This window comes from Melozone crissalis, unplaced genomic scaffold (genome assembly GCF_028551555.1).
Source record: "Melozone crissalis strain CALT ecotype California unplaced genomic scaffold, PUWL_Pcris_2 ptg000007l_1, whole genome shotgun sequence".
Taxonomy (NCBI): domain Eukaryota; kingdom Metazoa; phylum Chordata; class Aves; order Passeriformes; family Passerellidae; genus Melozone; species Melozone crissalis.
Window position 1 is genome coordinate 7194136 of NW_026535785.1, and position 24381 is coordinate 7218516.

General features: G+C 59.3%; 1 protein-coding gene across 1 annotated transcript; it reads left to right on the forward strand.

Moving 5' to 3' along the window:
- The first annotated feature begins 1204 nt into the window (after nucleotides 1–1204).
- CARMIL2 (capping protein regulator and myosin 1 linker 2) lies at nucleotides 1205–23486 on the forward strand. The gene is given in 41 exon segments (XM_054269603.1): nucleotides 1205–1244; nucleotides 2427–2518; nucleotides 2633–2683; nucleotides 2954–3013; nucleotides 4197–4318; nucleotides 4672–4769; nucleotides 5363–5433; nucleotides 5978–6051; nucleotides 7108–7183; nucleotides 7257–7345; nucleotides 7696–7790; nucleotides 7930–8016; nucleotides 8205–8314; nucleotides 8679–8756; nucleotides 8880–8956; nucleotides 9169–9273; nucleotides 9487–9556; nucleotides 9714–9795; nucleotides 10851–10947; nucleotides 11223–11280; nucleotides 11780–11952; nucleotides 12625–12693; nucleotides 13300–13393; nucleotides 13463–13558; nucleotides 14117–14245; nucleotides 15177–15290; nucleotides 15426–15601; nucleotides 16086–16173; nucleotides 16616–16732; nucleotides 17216–17282; nucleotides 18018–18074; nucleotides 18077–18564; nucleotides 20104–20207; nucleotides 20593–20998; nucleotides 21266–21385; nucleotides 21720–21756; nucleotides 21935–22003; nucleotides 22306–22608; nucleotides 22770–22877; nucleotides 23113–23223; nucleotides 23309–23486. Coding segments are annotated over 41 exon segments (4734 nt in total). The 3' UTR covers nucleotides 23485–23486.
- The last annotated feature ends 895 nt before the right edge of the window (nucleotides 23487–24381 follow it).

Consider the following 24381-nt stretch of genomic DNA (forward strand, 5'->3'; position numbering starts at 1 on the left):
CTGCTGGTGACTGTTGACTGCACTGGTGGTGAACACACTGTGCCCCTCATCCTGCTGGTGCTCATCCCTCTGCTGATGTAGCTCAGGAGGCTCGAGGAGGTGCTGCCTGCCTTCACCCTCACACAGAAGCTGGTTTCAGAAGCACTGTGGCCCCGAGTGGATGTAGCAGGAGGGCAAACTCACCCATTCCTTCCAGGAACCACCTTCTCCCAAGTGATTCGACCTCTGGGAAAGCTCAGTGAGCTCCTAGTTGGCAGATTCCAGCCTGGAGCTTGGAAGTTTGTCAGGAAGGGGCAGTTTAGGGGAAGAAGACAGATGTCACCATCCATCCTGGTGGGTGCTGGTCACAGGGACTCAGGCTGCTGGCTCAGAGCAGCTCTGCCTCTCCCTCCAGCACCTTTCCTGAGTTTCTAATGTGGCCAAGTTGAGCCAACAGTGGGAAATCCTGAGTCCAGAGAAGCTCTGCAGCGTGTCATGGGACACAGGAGCACTTCCTGGTCCAAAACCTTCCTGGATGAGTGGAGTGGTTGATATGCTCAGTCCTCAGGTTGATGTGCTCCAAGGAGGTCACCTGGCTTCTGCCTCTCTCCCTTGCTTTGGAACAGAAGGCCTGGGGCGTTTCTGTTCTGGAAAAGCCCTTCCTCAGCATCCTGCCATGGGGACCAGCATCCATCCTCCAGAGAGCAGCCTGCACTGGGCACCTTCACCCATCTCCATTAGCTCCCCTTGCAAGGTGATGGAGCTGGGCTGGCTGCCCAGTGCTGGGAAGGGCAGACTTGCCCTTACCCCACACACCGGCCGTGTCCAGGCAGGATTATGTCCCCATGAAGCACCTCAGGAGATAGGGAGAGGTCACGGATCCTCCATCCTGGAAGCTGGGGCTGTGGGGAGATGCTCCCGCTCCGTTCATGGAGGGATGCCCTCCACATGGCAGGAGAAGGGTGGAAGCTGGGTAGTGCCGCCCTCTCCTCCCGGCGGGGCCGGTGGGCCGTGGGCACCGTCGCTTTCATTTCGCTTCTCCTGCTCAGGCGGTAAATCTCGCCTGACGGGGCAGGAAGAGGCACCGGGAGGGGGAGGAGGCACCGAGGCGGCGGCGCTGCCGGTCGGTAACCTCAGCGCTTCCTCCCGGCAGGGCGCCTTTCCCGCGGCGCCGAGGATGCTGCCCTGACCCCGCGGCCCGGGCAGGTGTCGCCAGGTGCCAGGCATGGCTGTGTCCCCCGGAGGGATCCCCGCCGAGCTGCAAGGTAAGCATCGCCCGCCGCCGCCACTGCCGGGCACCGCTGCCACATGGGGCTGCCCCTGCCGGGCCTGCCTGGCCCCCGTTTGCCTCGCTGGGCTTGGCAGAGTCACTTTTGGGTCCCTCAGCGGCAACAGCTGAGGTTGAGGGGGGCCCATGCAGTGTCTGGGGGTTCCTCTGGTCTGCAAAACTCATTTGCCTGAGGATGGACTCTGGACCAAGAGCATCCCCAGAGAACCTGGCTGCTCAAGGATGGGATTCTGCACAGCTCAAGCTGCTGGATTTGTGGGTGCAGCTTGGTGCTGGTCAGCCCCATGGACCTGGGCTCCTCTGGCCAGCTGGGGGTCCCCAGGAGCTCCCCAGGAAGGCACAGCCTGCAGCTCAGCATAGGGGGTGTGAACACCACTGCTCACAGCCTTCCCTTGGCTGATTGGAACAGCAAAAGGCCACAGAGGTCTTAGGCTCCTTCAGCCTCACCAGCCCCACCGAGGCTGGCTCTGGTGGGGAGGAGCTGGGTCACCGTGTCCCCACAGCCTCAGGCCTGGCTCTGCCAGGGTGGGTCCCTGGGGAGGAGTGGCTCAAACCACTGACCCATGGGGATTGGTGTCACTGTGACAGCCTGGTGTGCTCTGCACAGTGATGGACAGCTGTGCCTTTGGCCCTGTTTCTCCCATGAGAGGCAGGAATCAGGAGGGCACGGAGGGGGTGCTCAGGGTAGGAGCCATGCTCACACTGACCCGCTGATGGTGGCAGTGACCAGCTGTGACCTTGGGGAGGCTGGCGCGTGTGACCACCCTGGCTGCCCTGTGGACAGGAAGGACTTGGGTGACCAGCTGCTCCCTGGTGGTAAATTTGGAAAGGAAGGAAGAGAAATCAGGACCCTCTTATCACTCACTGCCAGCTCCCGGTGGGTGAGGCAGCACAGGCAGTGTGAACCAGCAGCCCCAAACCCTGTGCTTGATTGAGGCTGAGGCAGAAGATGGGGAGGTGGGTGCATCACCCAAGCAGCAGAGGAGACCCACAGGTGATGTGTGAGGCTTGTCTGAGAACAACCAGGGTGTGACTCTGAGGTGTGGAGGGAGAGGAGATTATTCAGGTGGGGACAGTATCCTCAAGAGCAACAGGGCACATGGGAGAGGACCAAGGTGACTTCAGCCACCCAATTTCATGTGGACATTGGTCTTTTCAGAGGGCATCACCACCTTCCTGGGGACAAAGAAGGTGCTCCTGGTGCTGAGCATCCAGCTGCAGGTGAAATCCAAGTATGATGACTTTATCTTGGTATGTGCAGAATTTGGCCTGGTTCCTGGTTTCCCCAGGAAGGTGTTTTATGGTTGCAGTGGGGGACAGGGGTGGCTTTCATGTCACCGTGGTCTCTTGTCACACCTTGCCTAGGTCCTGACACCCTGGCGAGCCTATGTGCTGCCTGTGATGCTGCCAGTGAGGGTAAGTGTGGGGACCCTGGTACAGCCTTGGGGTTCCTGGGGGGGCCTGGGGCACTGGAGGGAGTGACCCCTGAGTCACCTGGGACACTGGGTCAAGAGCAGGATGAGGAGAGAGATGGGGGAAGGGGAGGGGGTCTTGTTTGGGGGCTCGTGAAGGGTGGGGCCAAGGCCAAGCACTGTTTGAGGCATGGGAAAGTTGGGAGTTGGGGGGAACCCTTGGGTTTCCTTTCTCCATCAGCACTGGGGTTGATCCTGCTTCTCTCACCCACAGGTTCACAGCAGCTTCAGCTTCCTGGAGGTGAGGGAGATGGCAGTCCAGGAGCCCAGTGTGGTGAGTGGGACAAAATGGGACAAACCCAGCCTGGGCATTACCCCCCTCTCTGCCCACTCCCCGTGGCAAACCCTGGTCCAGAGCCCAGCACAGGATCTGGGGGTGTTCTGGGGGTGTTCTGGTCTCCCATTGAGGGTCACCAGTGTTGATCTCATCAGGGTGTTACCCTGGAGCTGGGGGTGCAGGGGGGCACCCAGGGGTGCTGGGTGGGTGCCTGCACTCCTTCCCCTCTGCCATCCACGGACAGCACCTGGCCATGGCACCTCCTGCTCAGCAGGGACAAGGTGACAAATGGCTGCAGGCTTACCAAGGTGAAGCCAAATTTAGCAGGAGGGTGTTTTAAACCTCAATAATCCTCTTAGAGAGGGGCGGGCACACAGGGCAGATGTGGCAGTGGAAACCATGGAAGAGAGGATATCAAGGCTTGGATGTATTGGCCAAAACAGGGCTGTGGTCCTGGTTAACCTCCTGTCTGCTCCTTTCTGACATCCTGTCTGGCTTTTTCTTGGTGAAGCATCATCAGCAACCATGGCCTCAGCCTCCACACGGGGTTTCTGCTGCTCAGCAGGCGAGAGCTGCAGGAGCTGGGCACAGACAGAGGGGTGCAGGGGTTGATTCCTCAGGGTGGAGGGGGCTGAGATGTCTGACTGGGCCATGGAAAGCCCAGGGATTGTTGACGTGCAGGCGGTCCCACGCTCTCCTGCCTCCACAGCCCCGGGCACTGGCGGAAGCTCCGTCCTGCACGATGCCAGCAGATAATTGTCATCCTGCTCCCACGCCTCAATCAGCGTGTAATTAAATCAGGGAGCATGTTGCCATGGGATTTTTTTTTTTTTCCTGGTAGGAACCATAAGCTGAAAAAGCCCTAAACCTCAATTAAATAAATTCAGGGAGGAAACCTCCATGCTCCAGCTGCGGCTGCTGCAGGCAGAGACAAGGCTGTTCTCACCTCACTGCATCGGGCTGCCTCTGCATCAGCTGAAGCTGAATTTTCAGGAAGTTTATACCTTATTCTGGCACACCAATGTATTTTATCCTAAATTCCTGGTGCTCACAGCATTCTCTGTGCTTGTGGCTGGGCTGGCAGTGAGGAGCTGATGGCTGTCACCGTTGTGTCTGGGGGCTTGGGGACGCTGTGTGCTGCCAGCTTGCTCAGGAATCTCTCATCCTTTGGACCCTGCAGGTTGTCATAGAAACAGATGCAGCGTCTTTTGCCTTCCGGTTCATGTCCTTGGATGATTTGGAGCAAGTTGTTATCCATGTCACCATGTCACTTAAGAAGGTCTTTCCAGACTCATCCCTTGGGTAAGGATCTTCTGCTCCTGAGGGGTGCTTGTGTGGGAACCAGAGCAACTCCTTTGCCCAGAAAAGCCCCACAGTGCAGAATCCTGGAATGGTTTGGGTTTGGAAGGAACCTTAAAGATCATCTAGTTCCAACCCACCTGCCATGAAGCGGGACACCTGCAGCTAGAAAATCCCAAATATAGGATGGGTCTGCAACAGTGCTTTTAGCAGGAGAAAAACACATGGATGGAGGCGAGACCCTGTTCTCTGATTCAATATTTCTGGCCGCCCTACACACAGGGTTGTGCTAAGCACAGAGTGGTGGGGATGCTCTTCTCCTGGCCCACCCTGACACCCCTCTGCTCCCTCCCCAGGACACTGCTCAAGAACTGCCCCCCCAGCCTGTATGAGAGGATCCAGCAGATCACAGACTCACTGGAGGAAGTGCTGCAGAGCAACCCTGGGCCATGTGGTAAGTCCTGCCATAACTTCCCTCAGGCAGGACCAGGAGGGTTGGAGCACTCTGAGAACCATTCCAGCCCTGCACCCACCAACAGCAGCTCTGCTGACAGCCCTCACCTCTGGCAGGGCACCTGTGATGGCTTTGGTCAGATGGAGCCCTGCTGCTGGGGTCTGCTGCCCACCCCATCCCATCCCATGGGTCAGGAGCAGGTTTGAGGGGATGCAGCTCCCCAGGAAGAAGCAGGACAGCAGGCAATATTGCTCAGGATCTACCTGCAAGGACCTGTAGCTGTGCATGCTTCTACCCACCTCACATGGCACCAGTGCAGAGCCAGGAGCTTTTCCTGTAGCCTGCTCTGGAGCAGGATCCCTACACTATCCCCAGGGCAATGTGCCTTGCCTGGCACCCACATGGAGCAAGCAGAGCAAGCCACAGCCCCCACTGGGGCTGACAGCAGATCTCTCTCCCTTTGGGCAGGGAAGGGGGAGCCCTCAGCATCACTTCTGAGTCCCTGTCATCCCTCTCCTGTTTCCCACTCCCCTCAAAGTTCTCCCCCATGTTCCCTTGGGAAGCTCTGCCCCCAAACTGCCTTCTCCTTGCAGGGGGGTTTTCAGAGACCTACGCTGCCCTGTGTGACTACAACGGCTTTGCCTTCCGCGAGGAGATCCAGTGGGTAAGCTGGTCCCTCCCAAGGATGCAGCAGGGTGTCCCTTGGGGACAGGATGCTTGTGGCTGCCTCATGGAGCTGCTGGGGCTGGGAGCTGCAGCTCTGAGTGCCCCCTGCTCCTGGCTGGGCTGGAATCAAAGTGCAGGTGGGAGCAGCTGCCTTGGACCGGGTTCTTTCCCAGACTGTGACCCAAGGGGAGGCCCTGGAAAGGTGGGGCCTTGCTGGGTGTCCCAGGAGAGGAGAATCCTGCTGGGACCCAGCCATAGCAGGACTCCCTGTCCCCCTTTCCCCTGGACACTGATCCCAGCTCACCCCTCCCCACACCCTCTCACCCACCAGCCTGGGCTGTGCTGCCTTCTGACCATTCCCTGCAGAAATTGTCCAATCTGTCCCACCAAGCTGGGACATGTCCCCTGCCAGCCATCAGGGAATGTTTTAGGCTTTGGGGTTAGGCAAAGGGCTCAGCTTCCTCCAGCAGCAGCACCAGGGACCTGAGCCCTCCCCAGGGCCCCGTGCTGAGCCTGATCCATGTGTGCCTCCTTCTGGGAAGGACGTGGACAACATTTACCACAGCCAGGACTGCCGGGAGTTCAACCTGCTGGACTTCAGCCACCTGGAGAGCAGGTGAGCCCCCAGCCCTGCTGCCTGCAGGCTCCCAGCACCATCCTCACTCTCCCTGCCCCTGCTGGGGGGCCCAGCACCCTCTCCTGCCCACGTTAGAGGCTTTTATGGGTTACACGCTCCAGGGATGCCACATCTGCAGCCTGACACTCCCCCTCACCAAACACCCTGAGCCCCATCCCATGGGGCAGCAGCTGAGAGTCCAGGCAGCCTCTCTGTTCATTTTTAACTCTTAGATCAGCCTGGGAGCTGTTTATAGGGCTGAAAACCCAATGCCACAGTGGCTTCTTGCAGCTCGTGGCTGTCAGGTGTTTCCCTATGCAAAGCAGCTGGTGCAGCTTACCACCCTGAAACTTGCCCTGCTCCCCACCAGCACCCCCAGATATCTGTTATAACCCTGTTATCACCTGATTATAACCTGATAGAGGGGCTGTGAGCTCCAGCTGTGCCTGGAGCTCTCCCTGTGGGGCTCAGCCACCCCAAAAAAGTCAGAGCAAGGACTCAGTCTCAGGGGAGGCAGCTGCCAGGCTGGGACACAGCAAGTCAAAGTTCTGGGCTGATGTTTTGGGGAACAGAGGATCTGTGTTCAGCTGGTGAAAAAGGAGACCGTTATAGAGATTTCTTTGGATGAGGAAGTAAAAAAGAAACTTGTTTCCATTCAACCAAAACCTGTGGTGTTGCTCACATGAGAGCTCAGAGTTAAAAAGAATTTAAAACCCCGAGGTTTAGATAGAAGCATGCAAATACTTTGATTAATTTGATTTTCCCTAAGGGAATAATCTGGGGAAGATGATCTTAAAACCCACAATCCCCAGTCCTGTTCTGTTGAACGTTGTGTTGGTCACACTGAGGTTGGGTGTCTTGGAGCATCCCAGGGCTGGGTCAGCTGGAGCACCTTGTGTTTGGATGGGATGGGTGTGTCCTGGCATCCTGGGTGTCTTGGGGCACCCTGGGCTGGATGTCTCGGGACAAGCCCCAGTTGGGTGTTTTTTGTCACCCATTTGGGATCAGCCTTGGCTCAACCTGGCCCTTGACCCCCTCCTCCCTGTCACCCTGCAGGGATGTGGCGCTGAGTGTTGCTGCCTTGTCCTTCAACCTGTGGTTCACCAAGCTCTCCTGCAAGGATTTCAGGCTGGTGAGTGCTGCTGCTGTGGCTCTGGGTGCACCAGGGGTGGCCAGGCTCCCAGAAAGGCTTTCTTCCCTGCCAGAATCAAGAGATCTCAGAGCAGCTGCTCTACATGCTCAGCAAGTCAGTGACCCTGGAGGAGCTGGTGCTGGAGAACAGTGGCTTGAAGGGGTAGGTGAAGGTGTTGCAAGGCAATGATGAGCGGGATCTTGGCAGCCTGGTGGCTCTTCCCTCAGTCCATGGAGCAGGGAGGTCCATCCATGGACCCTTGTGCCAGGGGCTGGTGGCTCCATCCCCTCCACACTGGGAAGCTCACTGGGAGCAGAGACTCCCATAGCCTGGCAGTGAATTCCACCCAGCCCTGGAGATGCTCTTCTTCCTTCTGGTTGCTCAGATGAGCCAGGTCTGCCCCACAGGCAGGAGCTGCTGGCATGTCCCTGTAAGACTACAGGACTGGTTGCTGTCCTTCCTGGAGTTATCCAGGCATTGCTCCGATGGATGAGTGACCCTTCTCCCCACAGTGACTTTGTGCAGAGGATGTCCCAGGCCCTCAGCAGCCACCCCAACTCTGTCCTGCACACCATCAATCTCTCTGGCAACCAGCTGGAAGATAGAGGTACTCAAATTTGGGCTGGGATGAGTTTACACTCACAGAAACTGATGTTCAGCTCCAGCTCCTACCAGCAGCTGCCTCCTGCCCTGGAGGCTGCAGCTCAGCTCATGGTGCAGCCCTTCAGAGCTCCCTGCTCCCACAGGGGTCTCTGCCTTCAGCCGGCACGTGGAGAGGAGTCCCAAGGGTCTGCAGAGCCTCAGCTTGGCCAGGACAATGCTCACAGCCAAAGGTAGAGCCCAGATGCCCTTGCCCCCTCCACAGAAGGAGAGATGGAGGGGCTGCAGGGACACCCTGGAAAGGGAACCTTCATGGGTGCAATGTCCTGCTGTCCCAGCTGGGGGAGGTTCCTTTGCTCTGCTCCCTGGCTCTCCCCAGTGCAGGGAGCTTGTAGCCATGCCTCTCCCTCTCTCTGAGCAGGGATGAGCACGTTGTGCAAGGCCCTCACAGATAACAAAGCCACTGGGTTCTCCCTCCGGCACCTGGACCTCTCTGGGAACCCCGGCACGCTGGCAGGGGATGACATCAGTGTGAGTACCCGTGCTGTCACGGGTGGGGTGGCACACTCTGACTGTCCCCAGTCTGGTTTGGGTGGCTTTGGTCTGCTCTGCTCTGTGCCCTGTGCACCCCAGGGATGGGGAGGTCATGGCTGGGAGCAGCTGAGGACACCCTGGGGACATCCCCCTGCATCTCCTTGTGGCAGTGTGGCAGATGCCATCTGCAGCAGGGGGCTGTGTGGTACATGGCAGTGTCCCATGAGAGAGTGGGCTCCTGTGTGCAGGATTCACCCCTGTGCTCAGCAGGAGGGAGGGTCAGGCTGGAACTGGGACTCCAGGGCTGCAGGGTGTGGGGTGGGATTTAGGGGCAAAGCTGCTGAGCCCCCTGTGCTCTCAGCACCTGCAGAGCCTCCTCCAGCACTGCCACTCGCTGTCCCACCTCAGCCTGGCTGGCACAGACTGCCCTTTGGATGCCGTGAGTACCATGCAGGGCTCCTGGCAGTGAGCCCTGCCCTCAGCCCCCTCCATCCCTGGGCTGTGTGAGGGGCTGCAGTGCCCCTAGCTCCTCCTCCACACGGCTCCCATCCCACCCTGGCAGCTCTTTGGGGCCCTGCTCCACGGACCCCACACCAGCCTCGTCCACCTGGATCTCTCCAAAAATGTGTTCTCCCACAAGTAAGCTGGGGATGGCATCAGGGGTGTGTGTTACCCAGGGGTGGGTATGGTACCCAAGGGTGTGGGGTACCCAGGGGTGGGTATGGTACCCAAGGGTGTGGGGTACCCAGGGGGGTGTGGTACCCAGGGGTGTGATACCCAGGGATGGGATATCCAGGGGTGTGGCAGGTGCTGGGATGCAGTTGTTGCCATGTTGTTCCCATCCTTTTCAGGAGGGTGAAAACCATCTCCCCCGACATGAAGGAGTTTTTCAGCCAGGCCTGCTCCCTCAGACACGTCTCCCTGGCAGGTACCAAGCTGCCAGCTGATGCTGTAAGGTGCGATGGGGAATGGATTTGGGGTGAGCACAGCCTGGGGAAGCCTTGGTCAGAGCTGGTGGGAGGATGGAGGGAAGGGGCTGTGAGAGGCAGAGCTCTGGGAAGGATGCCTTCTCCAGCATCCCACTGCCACTGCCTGCACTGCTGGGGTGCCCATGGCAGGTGCTGGTGCCCCCATTTCTTGCACTGATGGGGCTTTGGTGACTTTTCCAGGGCCTTGCTGCAAGGGCTGGCAGACAACAGCCACATCAGTGACCTGCAGCTGGATCTCAGCAGCTGTGAGGTGAGGGCCCAGCAGCCATGGGCAGCCCCCCTCTGGCCAGGGGGTGCCCCTGTGGCAGTGTGGGAGGGTCTGTGCCCTGCCTGACCTCCCCAACAGGAGGATCTGGTTTGCAGGGCTCACTCCTCCCCTGTACTGATGTCTTGCTGTTTCTTCCAAGCTGAGATCAGCAGGGGCCCAAGTCATCCAGGACCTCATCCCTGATGCCAGCTCCATCAGTCACCTGGACCTGTCTGACAATGGTAGGTTGCTTTTCCCCAGCCTGGGAAAAGATCTCCTGTGTCTCCTGCACTGTCATGTCCCAGCACAGCGAGTGAGGTGATCTCTTTATGCCCTCCTACCTCAAGACTTGTCAAAATTTCTCATTTTGCATCTTTCCTGATACAGTCCTCTTCAGTTCACTGAATCTGAGGTGGTCTCATGTGGCTGGTTCAGGGTTTGAAGCACTGAAAGGGTTTCCCTGGGCAGAAACTCTTTCTGCTTCCAGCCTTGTCCTGCTGTGGCCTCCAAAGCCATGGGCAAGTGTTCCTAATCATCACAAACATCACCTCTGCCAGTTGTTAATTTCACCTAAACTTTCAAACAGCCTTGCTAAGGTCTCACAGCAGACCATGCAACTCCTCAGTAGCCAAATGACTCTGGGAAAGCTGATGTGGTTTGGAGTCCTTCGGGACACCAATGCTCCAGAAGCTCGTGCTCTCACCCAAAATTTTCAGTCAATCTTTGCCAAAATATACTTCTATTTTTGGCTTTCCCAGTAGAGCACCTCTGTGCAGGAGGGACAGTCCATAGGTGGGTGTTGGTGCCTTGTGCTCTTGGCTGGTTGAGCTGCTGGGTGAGCAGATCCCTGCCCATATCTCTGCTGGATTTCCCTGGGGATGGTGCAGCCAGGAGGATGGGAGTGCAGGCAGCTGCCTGGGAGCTGAACTCCCCCCATGGTGTCCAGGGTGGTGGGTGGGTGATGGGGGGCACATCCTGAGGGATGGCAGAGAGCAAGGGCCATCTCCAGCTCCCTCAGTGCCCCCGTGGCTCAGCACAGCCTTGGCACCCCCATATCAGGAGTGCCCACAGTGGCTGCTCCTTCTGGAGGTCATTTCTCAGGGACCCCAGCTCTGCACAGGTCTTCAGTCTCCTTGGGGAAGCCAGGAAGGGAGGAAGATGCTCAGGAGCCTCCCTGGGCATCCCCAGCATCCCTTTGTGGCAGCTTGGTGGCTCTGCAGGTCTCCTGAGAGGGACCACCTTGGTGCCACCTCCATGGGTTTGTTGGATCATCCTGGGGTGTCTCCCTGTCCTGCAGGCTTTGACCCCGACATGGTGACCCTGGTGCTCTCCATTGGCAGGAGCAAATCCATCAGGCACGTCTCCCTGGGGAAAAACTTCAACATCAAATCCAAGTGAGTGCCAAGCAGCAGCACCCAGGCTTGGAGCCACCCTGGAATGGTGCACCCACCTTGACTCTCCCTCCCCATCAAAAGCCCATGGGCTGGTAGGAATTGCCTGCCCATGCAGGAGGGTCACAGTGATGACACCCCTATTACTGCACCACTGCCAGCACCTGGTGCAGTGCCAGGGATGGGTCACAGCCCAGGCAGGAGTGGAGGGAGGGCAGAGCTCTGCCTCTGTGGCCCCAGGGCATGCACAATAACCCCCTCACACACCTCTCCTGCAGGGAAGGCCTGTTGGATGTCCTGCACCGCATTGTCCAGCTGACCCAGGAGGAGGATTGTGTAAGTCCAGCTTACCTTCAGCCACCAGAACCATCCCATCCCTGCTCGTGGTCACCCTCAGGCACCCTGTGCAGCTCCATGCAGGGCTGCCATCCAGGTCCCTCCTGCACTGGCTGGAGCAGTCCTCCCTCTCTCCCATTGCCATTCAAATCCTTCTGCTTTTATTTTTCCTCAGTCTGAAGCAGGAGCTCAGACAGAGAAGTGGGAAATGTGGGAAAATGGAAGCCTGTGTCTGGCTAAAGTCATGGAGATTTATTATAACCTGCATTCAGCACAGCTTTCCCAAAAACCTCTCTTTTCTCCTCACTGTCTGCTGGGCATCTGAGCTAAATCCAGCCTGTCTAAGCAGTCCCTGCCCCTCTGTTCCTCAGGGTTCAGTATCACTTGTTCTCTCTAAAACCAGCACCAGCCCAGACGCTGCTGCACAGGGGCGGAGCTGTGTCTGGAGACTGACATGCACCTTGACATGCCCTGGTCCCCCTCCTTGTCCCTTTTCCAGCCTCTGCAGTCGCTGTCAGTGGCTGAATCACGCCTCAAGCTGGGAACCAACGTGCTGCTGAGTGCCCTGGGCAGCAACACCAGCCTCGTGTCCCTGGACATCAGTGGCAACGCCATGGGGGACACGGGGGCCAAGATGCTCGCCAAGGCCCTGCAGATCAACACCAAGCTCAGGTAGCAGCAGCTCTGTGACACCCCGTGGGTGACCCTGTGTGGGTGGCCCTGATGTGATGGTTGTGATGCTGATGCCATCAGAGGAGTTTTGTCACAGCTCCTGGTGGGCATGGATGTGGCCCTGGACTGCTCCTGGTACAAGGTTGGATGCTATGACTGCATTTTGCACCCATGGCATTCATGTGGGGACATGTGAAGGGCAAGAGAGCAGCTCCATCCCTGCCCTGGTGCTTGCCACCTCTTTTTCAGGCTCCTGCCCAGAGCAGCATGCTGCAGGCAAACCTTTGTGGTCACTGCCCTCACCTCATCCTCTGCCATCACTTCCTAAAACACCATTTTTGACCACATTGTATACACAAAGCCAAAGCAGGGGTATCTGCAGGGGACAGGGAATGGTGTTCAGCCAGGGCTGTTCTTCTGGACATGTCTGTCCCTGCCTGGAGGATGGTCCCTGAATGTGTCCTCCCAGCCCTTCATTCCCTCCAGGCACCCACTTAACTTATAGCTCCTTGCAAAGTCCAAGTTTATGTTTTGGATACTGAAAATTGTAATTTTTAACCCCACTTTTAGGCTCTCTGATGCCTGGGATCAGCCTTGGGCTGACTCTTGCTAGCACCCACCTCAGGATGGTGTGGGTGTGGGCAGGGCTCACCCAGGTCCTTCTTTTTGCAGGACTGTGGTTTGGGACAGGAACAACACAACAGCCCATGGGCTCCTGGAGGTGGCTCAAGCTTTGGAGAGGTAAGGAAGGAGCCTCTTGGTCCTCCTGGCTTGTTACTACCATGCAAAAGAGCCTCTGTCACCAGCATGTCACTGTCCCCAGGGCATCACAGAGTTTCATACATGTCCACAGCTCTGGCCTTGCAGCCAGAAAAGCAACCTGGCACCCATTTGGTGATGACAGCCCCATTACCAACCTCAGGGCTCCCCTGGGCTCTGCATCCCACCCAGCACAGCCTCATGTCACCCCAGGAGCCCCCCAGTGAGCACGGGGTGATCTGCTGGTGGTGCTGATGTGATGTGATGCTCCTCTCCTCCCTGCCCGTGACAGATGGGTAGAGCTTTTTCCCCTGCTGAGCACACCCACCACCTGTCTGGTGTTTGGCTGTGCAGATCTCCAGAGGTCTAAAGAAAGAGGGGTGCACGGAGAGCCTGGGCACGTGGTCACTGCCACCCCATCGGGGTCTGCCGAGGGCCAGAGTTTGGCCATCCATATCTCCAGATCTGGACCTCAGCACAATGTCCAGGCTTCTGTTGGGTGGGCTCTGAGCCTGTGTCACATCCATGGGGACACGAGCAGGGGGCTGAGCCCTGGGTGCAGCACTGCTGACCCCCTGTGCCCCACAGGAATTTCACGCTCAAGTCGATGCCGCTGCCGATGAGCGATGTGGCGCAGGCGTACCGCAGCCACCCCGAGAGGACGGAGGAGGCCGTGCACAAGGTGGGGAAATGGGCTGTGGAGCCCAGGGCCAGGTGCCACCATCACCGCTCACGGCCTCTGCCTTTGCAGCTCCAGTCCTGCCTGACAAGGAACCAGCTGCGGCAAACGCTGCCGGCTCAGACCTTCCGGCTGCAGCAGGGCATCCTCACCACCTCTTCTGAGCAGGTCTGAGGGACAAATACTGCATGGGGCTGCTCCTTCCCTGCCCCAAAACACCCTGGCTTGCTCATGGGAGCTCTTGCAAGCAGCAAAACACCCTGTTAACCTTGCCTGAGCGGAAGGCAGAGCAGATTCAGGGATGGAGCACATTGCAACCTGGTCTGGTGGAAGGTGTCCCTGACCATGGCAGGAGGGCTGGAATAGGAGGACCTTTAAGATCCCTTCCAACCCAAACCATGCCATGGTTCTGTGGTGAGGGTGGGGGTGGATGGAAAGCAGATCTCCTGGAATCCTGCTGGTTGCATCCAAGCTTTTCATGCATATGCACTGCTGAGATAACTTGCAGCTACACCAACCTGTACAGTGTGTTCCTGCCTCCCGGGCACTCTTGCCAGCACATCCCTGCTGTGTGCATCCCTGGTTATTAGGCAGGGATGCTCTCGGAGGGTGTAACCTGCCTGTGCCCATTCTGAGCACACTCCTCTTTGGGAAAGTCACAGCAAAGAGGGGAACTGGCAGTGCTGCCCCAGCGCTGGCACATGACACAGCCTCTCTGTGCCCCAGATGGTGAACGAGATCTGCCTGAGCGTGCAGAAGCACGTTGACATCCTGAGCACCTGCACGGGCAGGGAGGTGGAGCAGGACATCCTCTGTGCTGAGGAGGCCATCAGGAATGCCAACCTCTGTGTCAGTGTGAGTGCACAGCATGGGAAACCCCCACAGCTCACCCAGCCTCCATTCGGGATCGAAGCAGGGCATTGATTAATTAATGACATCATTAACCAGCAGTCAGGGAATTCCAGAATGTCGATGCAAGAGACACACACCACCAAGCACTTGCAAGCACTAAAGAACAGCTGAGAATTTCTGAATTCCCTTCTAGAACAAAGATCAAAATGTTCTTAGGCCCCTTGCCCCAGAGCCACACACTGTGTGCACACCCCCCACAGGGCTACAGCCCCTCTTCCTCTGGCATCCCATGCTCACACGTCCCTCCTTGGGAGAGATGGGAGCTCCAGCTTTGAGAACACCCTGCAGCCCACAGATGCCCACACTACTGAGAAACCTCCCTGAATCCCTGAGGGGTCCCTCCCTGGGGCACCGTCATCCCACCCCAGCAGTGACAATGCTACATCAGCCCATGACAAAATCCATCATGTTGGTTTGGCAGCTCCTGGCTCTGTCAGACCTGGTTTGATCCTCCTGGTCTTGGTTCTCTCTCCCCACTGCACCTTTTCCTTTTCTGCTTCTCTTCAAACCACCCCCTTTCCCCTTTTCCCCACCTCTCTGGCACCTCCCCAGTTACTTAATCTGGCAGAGACAGGATTTATGACAGTACTGATGTTGAGAAGGCATGAAAGGCTTGGTTGAGGGTCTCCCTGATGCAGGTAGCAGTGTAGTGAAGTGCAAGAAGGGAAGGAGAGTCAGTGGGTAGCAGGGAGAAATTGAGGGACAAGGATGCTCAAACCTGGCCCAACAAAACCAAAGCATCGCTGTGTCTCCCCGGCTGATGTGGGTGATGCTCTTCCATGGGAGAGCCACAGGGGCAGGCTGTGCCTGGAAATATGGGAGGAGAAGATGAGGTGACACAGGATGATCCACACTATCTCTCTTCCCATGTCAGATCCTGCCCCTCTTGTATGAGGCTGGCAACACCCCCTACCAGAATGGCAAGCTGCAGCACAAGCTGGAGTGTCTCACGGAGGAGGCATCACATACCTGCAGCCGGGAAATCCAGGTGGGCACCATGGGGAGCACCTGATGGGATGTTCTTCAGCCTTGGCCCAAGGATAAGGGGAATGGTGTCTACTGAAAGCCGTGTGAATCCTGATAGAACAGAAACTGAATCCTTCCTTTCCTGCCCAAACTTCAGGCAATCATGCAGGCGGCGCTGGACACGGCCCACGGGCTCTGCCCGGCCGTGGTGCAGAAGAGCGGGGTCAGGGATCAGCTGGTCACTGCCATGTCAGAGAGGATCTGCCTCCAGGACCAGCTCAGCCTCAGCGCTGTCCTGGACCAGATGGTCACTGATGTCTTCAGCAAGCTGAAGTGGGTGATGTGCTGTTCTTTCTTCTCACTCAGTCACTGGCACTGACCCCCGGGCCAGAGGAGCACTCTGGGGGCTCTCTGGCAACTTCTCCTCTCCCCACATTGTGGTAGGGGTGTGCTGGGTCCTGCTGCTGGGTTTTCCCACCTGTAGCTTTGCTTCCTGCTTGGATCCACTTTGGATGAGTCCCTAGGTGCTGGAGAAACCTGTGGGGTGATGATGTTCTTGCAGGCACATCCCCTTGGCCGGCCCTGACCATCAACAATGGGATGCATTTGGCATTCTCCATCCCAGCCAGTGCCTATTCCCATTCCTGCTCTGGCAGCCCAGACCCAGCAAGCTGCAGCACATGGGCATGTCCTGGGAGCCCCTGGGTGTGCCCCAGCCAAGCATCCATCTCCTCAGCAAAGCCCTCCCTGGGGAAATGGCCCCATGGCTTGCAGGGGTGCTGGGTCCTGGCCCTGAGCACCCTCTTTCTGCTCCCAGTGAGATCAAGCTGTCCATCACAGCCGCTGTAGCCGACTGCATCGTGGATGCCGTGCTGGGAGACCTGACCATCGCCCAGTGCAAACTGGTGAGTGCTGGGGGCTGCCAGCACCTGTGGGATGGGGATGGATACCCCAGCATTGGGGCTGAGATGCACATTGGGGGTCTGGATACCCCAGCATTGTCCAGGCACCTGGACACCAATGCCGTGACCCTGGATTTGCAGTCTGGGAAGGAGGACAATTCCCACCCAGGCTGGTTTTCCTCCCGGGTAATCCTCTCCCAGTGTGGTCACAGCAATATTAACACCCTGAGCAAAGTCCCAGCGCTGCTGCCGTGTGCTGGGGTGACGCCAGGCACCGGCCACTCCTGCAGCAGGGCAGCTGCGCCGGGCTGGACACCGGCTAATCAGGCCTAAATCCGCTCACAAATCCCAGCCGTGGGTAGGGAGCAGAGCAGCGCAGAGCACACAGGGCAGCCCAGCACGCTTCAGCCCCTGGGATAATTTAAGCGCTTCCTAATGGTTTTAGGCAGAGAGCCTCTCCAAGCAGGGGCTCGACCTCCTGGTGCTGCTGCCGGAGTCGGCTGAGGACGATGCCACGGCGCTGGCGAGGGGCAGGAATCCTCCGGACCTGGCTGCAGAGGAGGTAGGGACCGGGGCCACCGCGTGATGCCCGCGGTACAGCCGCCCTTTATCCGCCTTACGGGATGATGCCGGGCTTAGCCACAGCCCCTGCGGGTGCACGCACCCCCGGCTCCCCCAGGGCAGGGCTAAGGCAATTAGTGCTGGGAAATGGGACCGTCAGCCTGCCAGGCTGTGCTGCTGGCACCCAAATGTGTCCTTGTGGCGGCCTGGCTGCTTGTACCTTGTCCTGCTGTGGCTGCTTGGGGACCTGGGATCCAGTGTAGTGCACAGTTCTGGATGGGGAAGTATCCAATCCAGCACCGTGGGTGGTTTTGGAGCTGGGATAAGATGAAGGGGTGCAGCCCTGGGAGCCTAGGGATGATGGAGGGACTGCACCCATCACTGGGCGAAGCCTGGCAGGCTCTGGCTGCCATGGGATGTGTCTTGGCACAGCCAGCCTGTCCCTGTCCATGCTGGAGCTGCCACCATCCCTCTCTCCCTGCAGTACAAGATGGCCCTGCGGAGGAGAAACAAGCACTTCAGGAGCATCCGGCCCACACCAACTGTGAGAAGTAAGGTCACCGTGGAGCTGTCCCCCTGCTGTGGGTGCCCTTCACAGGGCATGGCAGGGGTGGGGGGCTCGCAGCAGCAATGGGGGAGCCTCATGGTCCAAGCCCCCCACCGTCATGGGCTGGGGACAGCAGGGTCAGGACCCTTCAGAGAACCTCTCCCAGTGCTGTGGTGGGGTCTGTGGGGGAAGCTCACCCTGACCTTGCTCTTGTGCTGGTTTTGGGCCCCAGCTGGCTCAGTGCTCTTGGGCAGTGGAGTAAATGCCCTGAACTCCCTCCCCACAGAGCCAGCCAGGGGTAGGAGGTTTGTCTGTGATTGTGGGTGCTATGGTACCTCCCACGGCCACCTTGGACATAGACATCGCCCACTACTCCCCCAACAACCTTGGGGAGAAGAGGTTGCCCATGGGTTTCCCTTGCTGCTGGTGCTGTCCCCACCAGCCTGGGAGGGGAGTGAATCTCAGTGGGGCACAGACGAGGAGCAGCTGATGGGTCACTCTGCTTTGGCTGAGCTAATGCAGACTCCAGCACCTCTGTGTCCCCAGGGGATCCCTGAGCCCCGCAGCACCCTGCTGCCCATCCAGAGGGTCCCTGGGGGGGTGAGGAGCTGCCTGCAGAGCAAACCGGGTATGTTTGCGATTGCTGCTCGCTGCCGGCAGAGTTTGTGCCGGCTGCAGGTCCCAGGGCTGGCTGCGGGGCTCGGCCCCTGCCGGAGCATCCCCGCACACTCCCCCGGAGCATCCTCCCCTGCACGCAGCGAACCTCCGGCGGCGGCGGTGGCGGGATCCATCCCGGCCGCGCCGCAAAGCCGCCACGCGCGCTCCCGGCGGGCACGGCCGCGCTCCCGCTCCCGCCCCGCGGCGGAGCCGCTGCCCCGCTCGCTGCCCCTCCGCGCGTGGGCGAGGGCGACGGCGTCCGTGATGATGATGATGATGGCGATGGTGATGATGATGATGATGATGGGGAGGCCTGGCGAGGGCGGGTGTCAACAGGGACCCTCTCGCCTCTCGTAGGTGTCTCGGAGCTGGAGCCGGCAGCGGGTCGAGACGCCAGCGGGCTCCGAGCTCACCGGGCGCCGCCGTCACTCAGCCCCGCCGCGCCGCCGGCACGCCCTGCCTCCACAAAGGATGCTGAGCCTGCGAGCGGCTCGCTCCCCGCCACGCAGCCTGCCACCGCCACCGGATTCCTTATGGACCTGCCGACCGCCGGCGAGAAGCTGGAGCATTGCACCAAAGGCAGGCCCCGGCCCAACCGCCGACACCGGCAGCCGCCCAGCAAGCCGAATGTAAGGGTGGGGGCACGGCTGGCAGGGGAGGTGGGCTGCGTTCCGGGTGTTTTTCCCATTTTTTTTTCCCGCTTGGGTGAATTATTGCGGTCAGTATTTGTTGCAAGGCAGGAAAATAAGATGCGCAAAGACGCGGTGGGTTTATTATTATTCTGCATTTCAGCTGCTGCCGGAGCCTCCCCCTCCTCCTCGGGGGGGAACCTGAAAGGATGGGTAGGGGGCCTGGGGGGGGGCGAGGGGAATCATCCATCCTCTTTCCTGCTCCCCACTGGGAGATGCTGAGCGGTGGGAGCCAGGAGAGGAATGGAAAACCCTGCAGAGTTTGGGTGCAGAGGGCCGGCGATGTGCTCGGCAATGGCTCCAGCTGCCTCCCTCCTGAGCTCCATTTGCTCCCCCTTATCCAAAATCCATCATCCCTGAAGCACCGGTGGCCACCACGGCTCCCGGTGGTGCTGGTGGGGCTCTGCCAGCCGTGATGAGGTGGGCTGTGCTCCCCCCATCCAACAGGCGACTGGATGGGGATCCTGCCTTTGCACCCCCCTTCCCAAAGGAAAAGTAACTTTTGGGTGCAGTCAGTGGTAGTACAGCTCCATCACTGTCCCCGGGGCTGGATCCTGCTGGCATCACCTCATCCCCGTGCCACCGTGATGCAGCTGGATCCTTTCACTTGCTGGAAAGCCCTGGCTTGCAGGGCTGTGGTGATGCTTGCCCTTGGATCATGGTGGGATCAGGGTGGCACAGGGCTGGAGGGGAGGCAGGAGCTGTGTCCCAGGGTGGGTTCTGGAGGTTGGCAGGGCCAGGGGACCACCACCCAGCAGTGGGACAGGCATGCCTGGCACCCAGGGTGGGCCAAGACTTGAGCAAGGACAGGCTTTGATGGATGTGATATGACAGGGAGAGCAGATCTCAGATGGCTGGAACGGCTCCTGAGCGGCATCAATCCAGCCGTAATGAAAAGTCATTATGGATTGAAATGCCACCGATGGGGAAGCGCCTCCCTCTCATCGATAGCGTGGCACTGATGCAGTGGCACATGCCAGGGAGAGGAAGGTGCCATGGAGGAAGGCTTGGCCATGGCATGGACCACTTTGTTATGGGGATGGAGCAGGTGGCTCTCAGGCAGGCTGTGGTGGCACTCCAAGGTTGGAATAGAAACCTCTGAAGGATGCAGATGTGGGTCCTTGCAGGTCACCTGCTCCATCACTGCCAGCAGCAGAGGGGTCCCTTTCTTGGAGCTCAGATGGAGGAGGCATCCCTGCCAAAGGCTTCTCCCACAGTATGAGTGCCATACCTCAGCCTCTGTGCTGGGCAAGGGGTTGGAAGGAGCCTGGGGCTGCATGGAGCTCCCAGTGCTTAAGGAAAGGAGCAGGATTAGAGCTGGGATGCAGCTGATAGCACCATGATTTGGCTTTAATGCATGCCAGCACCTATCCTGCAGGGGCACCCACTTGTCCATGCCCTGGGGTGGGTGACAGACACACCTTCATGCCTGGGGACACCTTTGCCCTGTGCTGGGCTGACAGCAGCTGTCCCTCACAGGTGCAGCCCGTGGCCTGTGAGAACAGCGAGGACAGGAGCATCACCCGCGTGGACGAGGGGCTGGAGGACTTCTTTGCCAAGAGGCTCATCACAGAAACACTGCCGTAAGCTGGGGGTGCTCAGGGCCCCTCACCTGCCCCAGGTTCCAGCAGCCTCCCTGCAAACGCTGCTGGGCCCAGTGCAAAAGGGATGCTGGGGAAAGCAGCACACCCAGGGATATCGCCAAGGGCAGGGCTGGGGGAGGAGGAATGGGATGGCAGCCATGGTGTGCCAGATGTGGCCATGGAGTCTGTTCCACAGTGGGGAGGCAATGAGGCAGCACCCAGGGGAACTGTGCTGGGAATGGGTGCCCTTGCCAGGACACTGCCATCTCAGGTGGAGTGTCCAGGGTGTGGATCCATCCCTTTAGGGTGGGCAGGGTGAAAAAACTGATCCCTTACCTCTTGGCAGCCTGGAGCTCACCTTTTCCAATGCTTCATCTCTCCCCAGCCCCACGACTCCGGAGACCTGCCCAGGATCAGCCCCTCTGGCTCCATCTGGTTCCCGCACCCTCAAGAAGAAAATTGGGAATTTTTTTGCCTTCAAGAAACCCAAATCCAGCCGGGGCTCGAGGTGTGAGAAGGAGCCCGAGGGTGGTCCCACTGCCCCTAGGAGCAGGCGCTCGATGCTCAGTGACATTTTACGAGCCCCCAGCAAGGCAGGCGAGTCAGGGAAGCCTCTGAGTAAATCAGAGGAGGGGGGGCTCTCTGCTGAGCCCCAAGCAGAGCCTGAGCACTGCCAGACTCCTGACTCTGCCCGGAGGATCCGGCCCAAGTACTCTCGGGAGGGCAAATCCCAGTCACTCATCTTGCTGTCTGGGGAGGACGAGGATGCGCTGGGGGTCAGGCATGACAAGGTAAGCACTGTCACAGTCACCAAGCCACCACCACTGTTCAGCTCCCCTGGTGGGTGCTGCTCCCACACATGGACACTGGTGGGGTTACCAGGGGATGTGGGGACACTGGAGTGATGGCTGGGGATATCCCCCTGGGTTGTGTCCATGTCACCATCTCCTGGCAGCATGGCTGGGGTTGAGAATGTGGGTGCCCCGCAGGCAGCAGTGTGGGTGCCACAGGTGCTGTGGTGGGTCCATGTTCCTGGCAGGGCTGTGTCTCTCCTGCAGAAGAGGCACCTGGAGAAGAGCGAGGGGGAGTTGTCCAGCTCCTTCGAGCAGCGCGTGCAGGTCATGCTCCATCGCATCGGCGTCACCAAAGGCCCGGCTGCTGAGAGCAAGAAGCAGCAGGTGGGGACTGGTTCCATTTTTGGGATGAACCCTGCCCCTCCAGGGTGGTAGGAGATGGTGGCCCTTAGACCGGGGACATCTCCCCAGTGGGAATGGCAGCACCCCACTCTGTGCTGCCACTGCCCATTGCCTCTGCCCTCTCACCTAACCCTCTGCAAGGGGTGAATTCCTGTGCACTGCATGGTGTCTGTCAGTCCGTCCCTCCTTTCCTGGCATGCACCCATTCCCTGCAGCCGCATCAGAGCCTGGCAGCAGCACTCTGCCCTCTGCCCCCATTGTCTCTGTGGGCACTGCCTCCCTGATACCCCCCTTACCAGTATTTTTCCCCTTGCAGAGCAAAGACAGCGAGATCAAGAAAGCCGGCTCAGATGGTGAGGGGCTGCTCCCTCCCCACCCTGACCCCCACCCAGCTGGGCACCCATGGGTGGCCATAAGCAGGCCCCCTTGGGCTCCCAGCTGTGGGTCCCACTACATCTTTGCCTTGTTGGGTGCTGGTGGCACTGGGCAGACCCCAGTTCACTGCTGCTGCCCGGTGGCTTGTGCTTGCAGGGGACATCGTGGACAGCTCTGCGGACTCACCCCCATCCCTGAAGGCCCGCACACACTCTGTGTCCACAGGTGGGTCACCACTGCATGCTGGGGGGTCACACCAGCCCCTGGGGCAGAGGGCTTCATCCCCTCTCCTCGCACCAAGCATGGGGACTGGAGCCAACAAGGACTGGTGGGCACAGGCACGTGGGCACAATTCCACCCTCGGGAGGGTGCCCTATGCCCATGGGTGCCCATCCCTGCTGTTGGCAGATGGCCACCAGCCCACTGCCCAGTCCCTGGGCTGACTGCAGGCTGGTTCCCAGCACCAAGAACCATCTCTGGGGCTGTCACTTCTGGATGCCCACAGCTCCATCCTGCCTGCCCCACAGACGCACCCTTCCGCAGCCCAGCCGCCAGGACGGAGCCCAGCGCCGAGCCCCGGCCAGCCTGGAAAGCCCTGGGAAGGCAGCTGCCCGCTGAGCCTCCGGCCACCAGCTCCGACCAGCCCCGGCGCTCGCTCACCCTGGCAGAGCCCAGCGGGCTGCCGGAGCCCGGGGGCCGGGAGGGCTGGAGCAGCAGCCTGCCACGGCTGGGCAGGAACGTGCCGGTGGCACTGCCACGGAGGGTCAGCCATGGTGGGGAGGTGGGTGCTGGCACCCTGCCCACCCTGCCCACACCGCCCAATAATGAAGGTAGGGATGCATGAGGTGCCCATGGGTGCCCCATTCCACTGCTGGCCTGTTGTTGGAGTCCTTGGGATGGAGGGCAGCAGGGAGCCAAGCACACGGTGGGGGCCTGCCAGGTGGGGTGCTGTGGGCTGTCCTCCAATGGCACCTCCCCATTGCTTACACAGACACCCGGCTGATGGCACGGCTGGCAGCACCACGGGGACCCAGCCGCAGAGCACTGTCCGTCCACGAGGAGCAGCTCAGGGAGCCCGAGTGCCCGGCAGAGCTGGGAAGTAAGTTGTGTGTGAAGTGGGACCCCAAGCCCTCCTTGCACCTAACACCAACAGAGGTGGGTGGTGGTGGTGTTCCACATGCATGCTGGTGCTGCCTCTCCCAGCTGGGGGCGATAGACAATGGCACTGCCATAATGGGAAGTTCCCAAGGGGAATTCAGCATTGGGATCAGTTCCAGCAGGTGCCAGGCCACTGTGCCCCACCCTAACGTGGGCCTGGGTTGTGTTTCCCCCAGTGGGCACCGTTCCCCTGCGCCTGCGGCGTTCGCCTGTGCTCAGGCACAGGACCAAGCACGAGTCCCTCTCAGAGATGGAGGGTGAGCCTGGACCAACCTCGGATGCTGAAGGTGAGAAGTTCCCCTCCCTGCTAAAGCAGCTGTTGGGGTACCAAGGGTCCCCCCATGCTCACCCCAGCACCTGTGACTTGTGTAGGTACCCCGCTGCAGGACTGGCCCCGTGCCGGGCTGGAGGAGCTGCAGGCTGGCACAGGCACTGAGGGTGAGCAGCCGCAAGCCCTGGCACAAACTGTTGGGAATGCACAAGACTCAGCTGCCGTAGACCAAAGACGCCCAGTGCCGGGCCAGGAGGAGCCGGCCCTGGGACAGTGAAGCCCCTGCATGTCACCACGCTGCTCCCAACAAAACCCTGCAAGCAAGCGCGCCGTGCCGGGGTGCTTGGCAGCTGGGGTGCAGAGAGGACAGACGGGCACCAGGCTGGCGTGGATGTGCCAATGATGGCATCGCCCAATTTCCGCCATGGGGACAGCCGGGCCACCAGCACTGCCCAGGATGCCCAGGGACTGTCAGAGCCTGCAGGATGCATCCAGCGGTGTTGCAGTCCCCAGTGCCCTCTGTCGCCGTGGGCTGCAGCGGGGGCGCCGGTGATTTTAGGCAGCCAGCTATTTTTAGGAAGTGTTCCCAAGGCACTTTCACCACTCCAGCTCCTGCCCCATGGGGTACTGCTCTCTCCAGCCCCCGCCAGACGCAGGCTTCCATCACCGGGACCACGACCCAGCCTTTCAGCACGCAGCTCCATCCCCGCAGCTCCCTGACGGCACCAGCGTGATCCCGACACCCCAGTGGCTTTCTCCTGTGTTGCCCTCTGCTCCGGACCAAACGCATTCCTCACACGGATGTTTACGACAAAGCAAGATGCTTGTTTTGGTTTTTTTTTCTTTTTTCTTTTTTTTTTTAATACAAGAGCTGTGTATTTAAAAAATATACAATTTTTAATTTCTACAGCATAACCCTGTGGGATATTTTTTGTAATAAACAGTGCAGGACCCTACCTAAACTTATTCAATAAACCATCCAAGCTCCTGGGGTACCTTTGGAGCAAGATCAGCTTGTGGGGCCTCTGCCATTGCTGCTACGGTGGCACTGGGTCACCTCTTGTCCCCACCTGCTGGGACAAGGCATTTGAAAAGGATGAAGAGGTGGGAGAGGGATGCTGGTTCACACATAGGCAGGCCTGAATGAATGCTTTTCTCCCCTCTTGGCACTGAG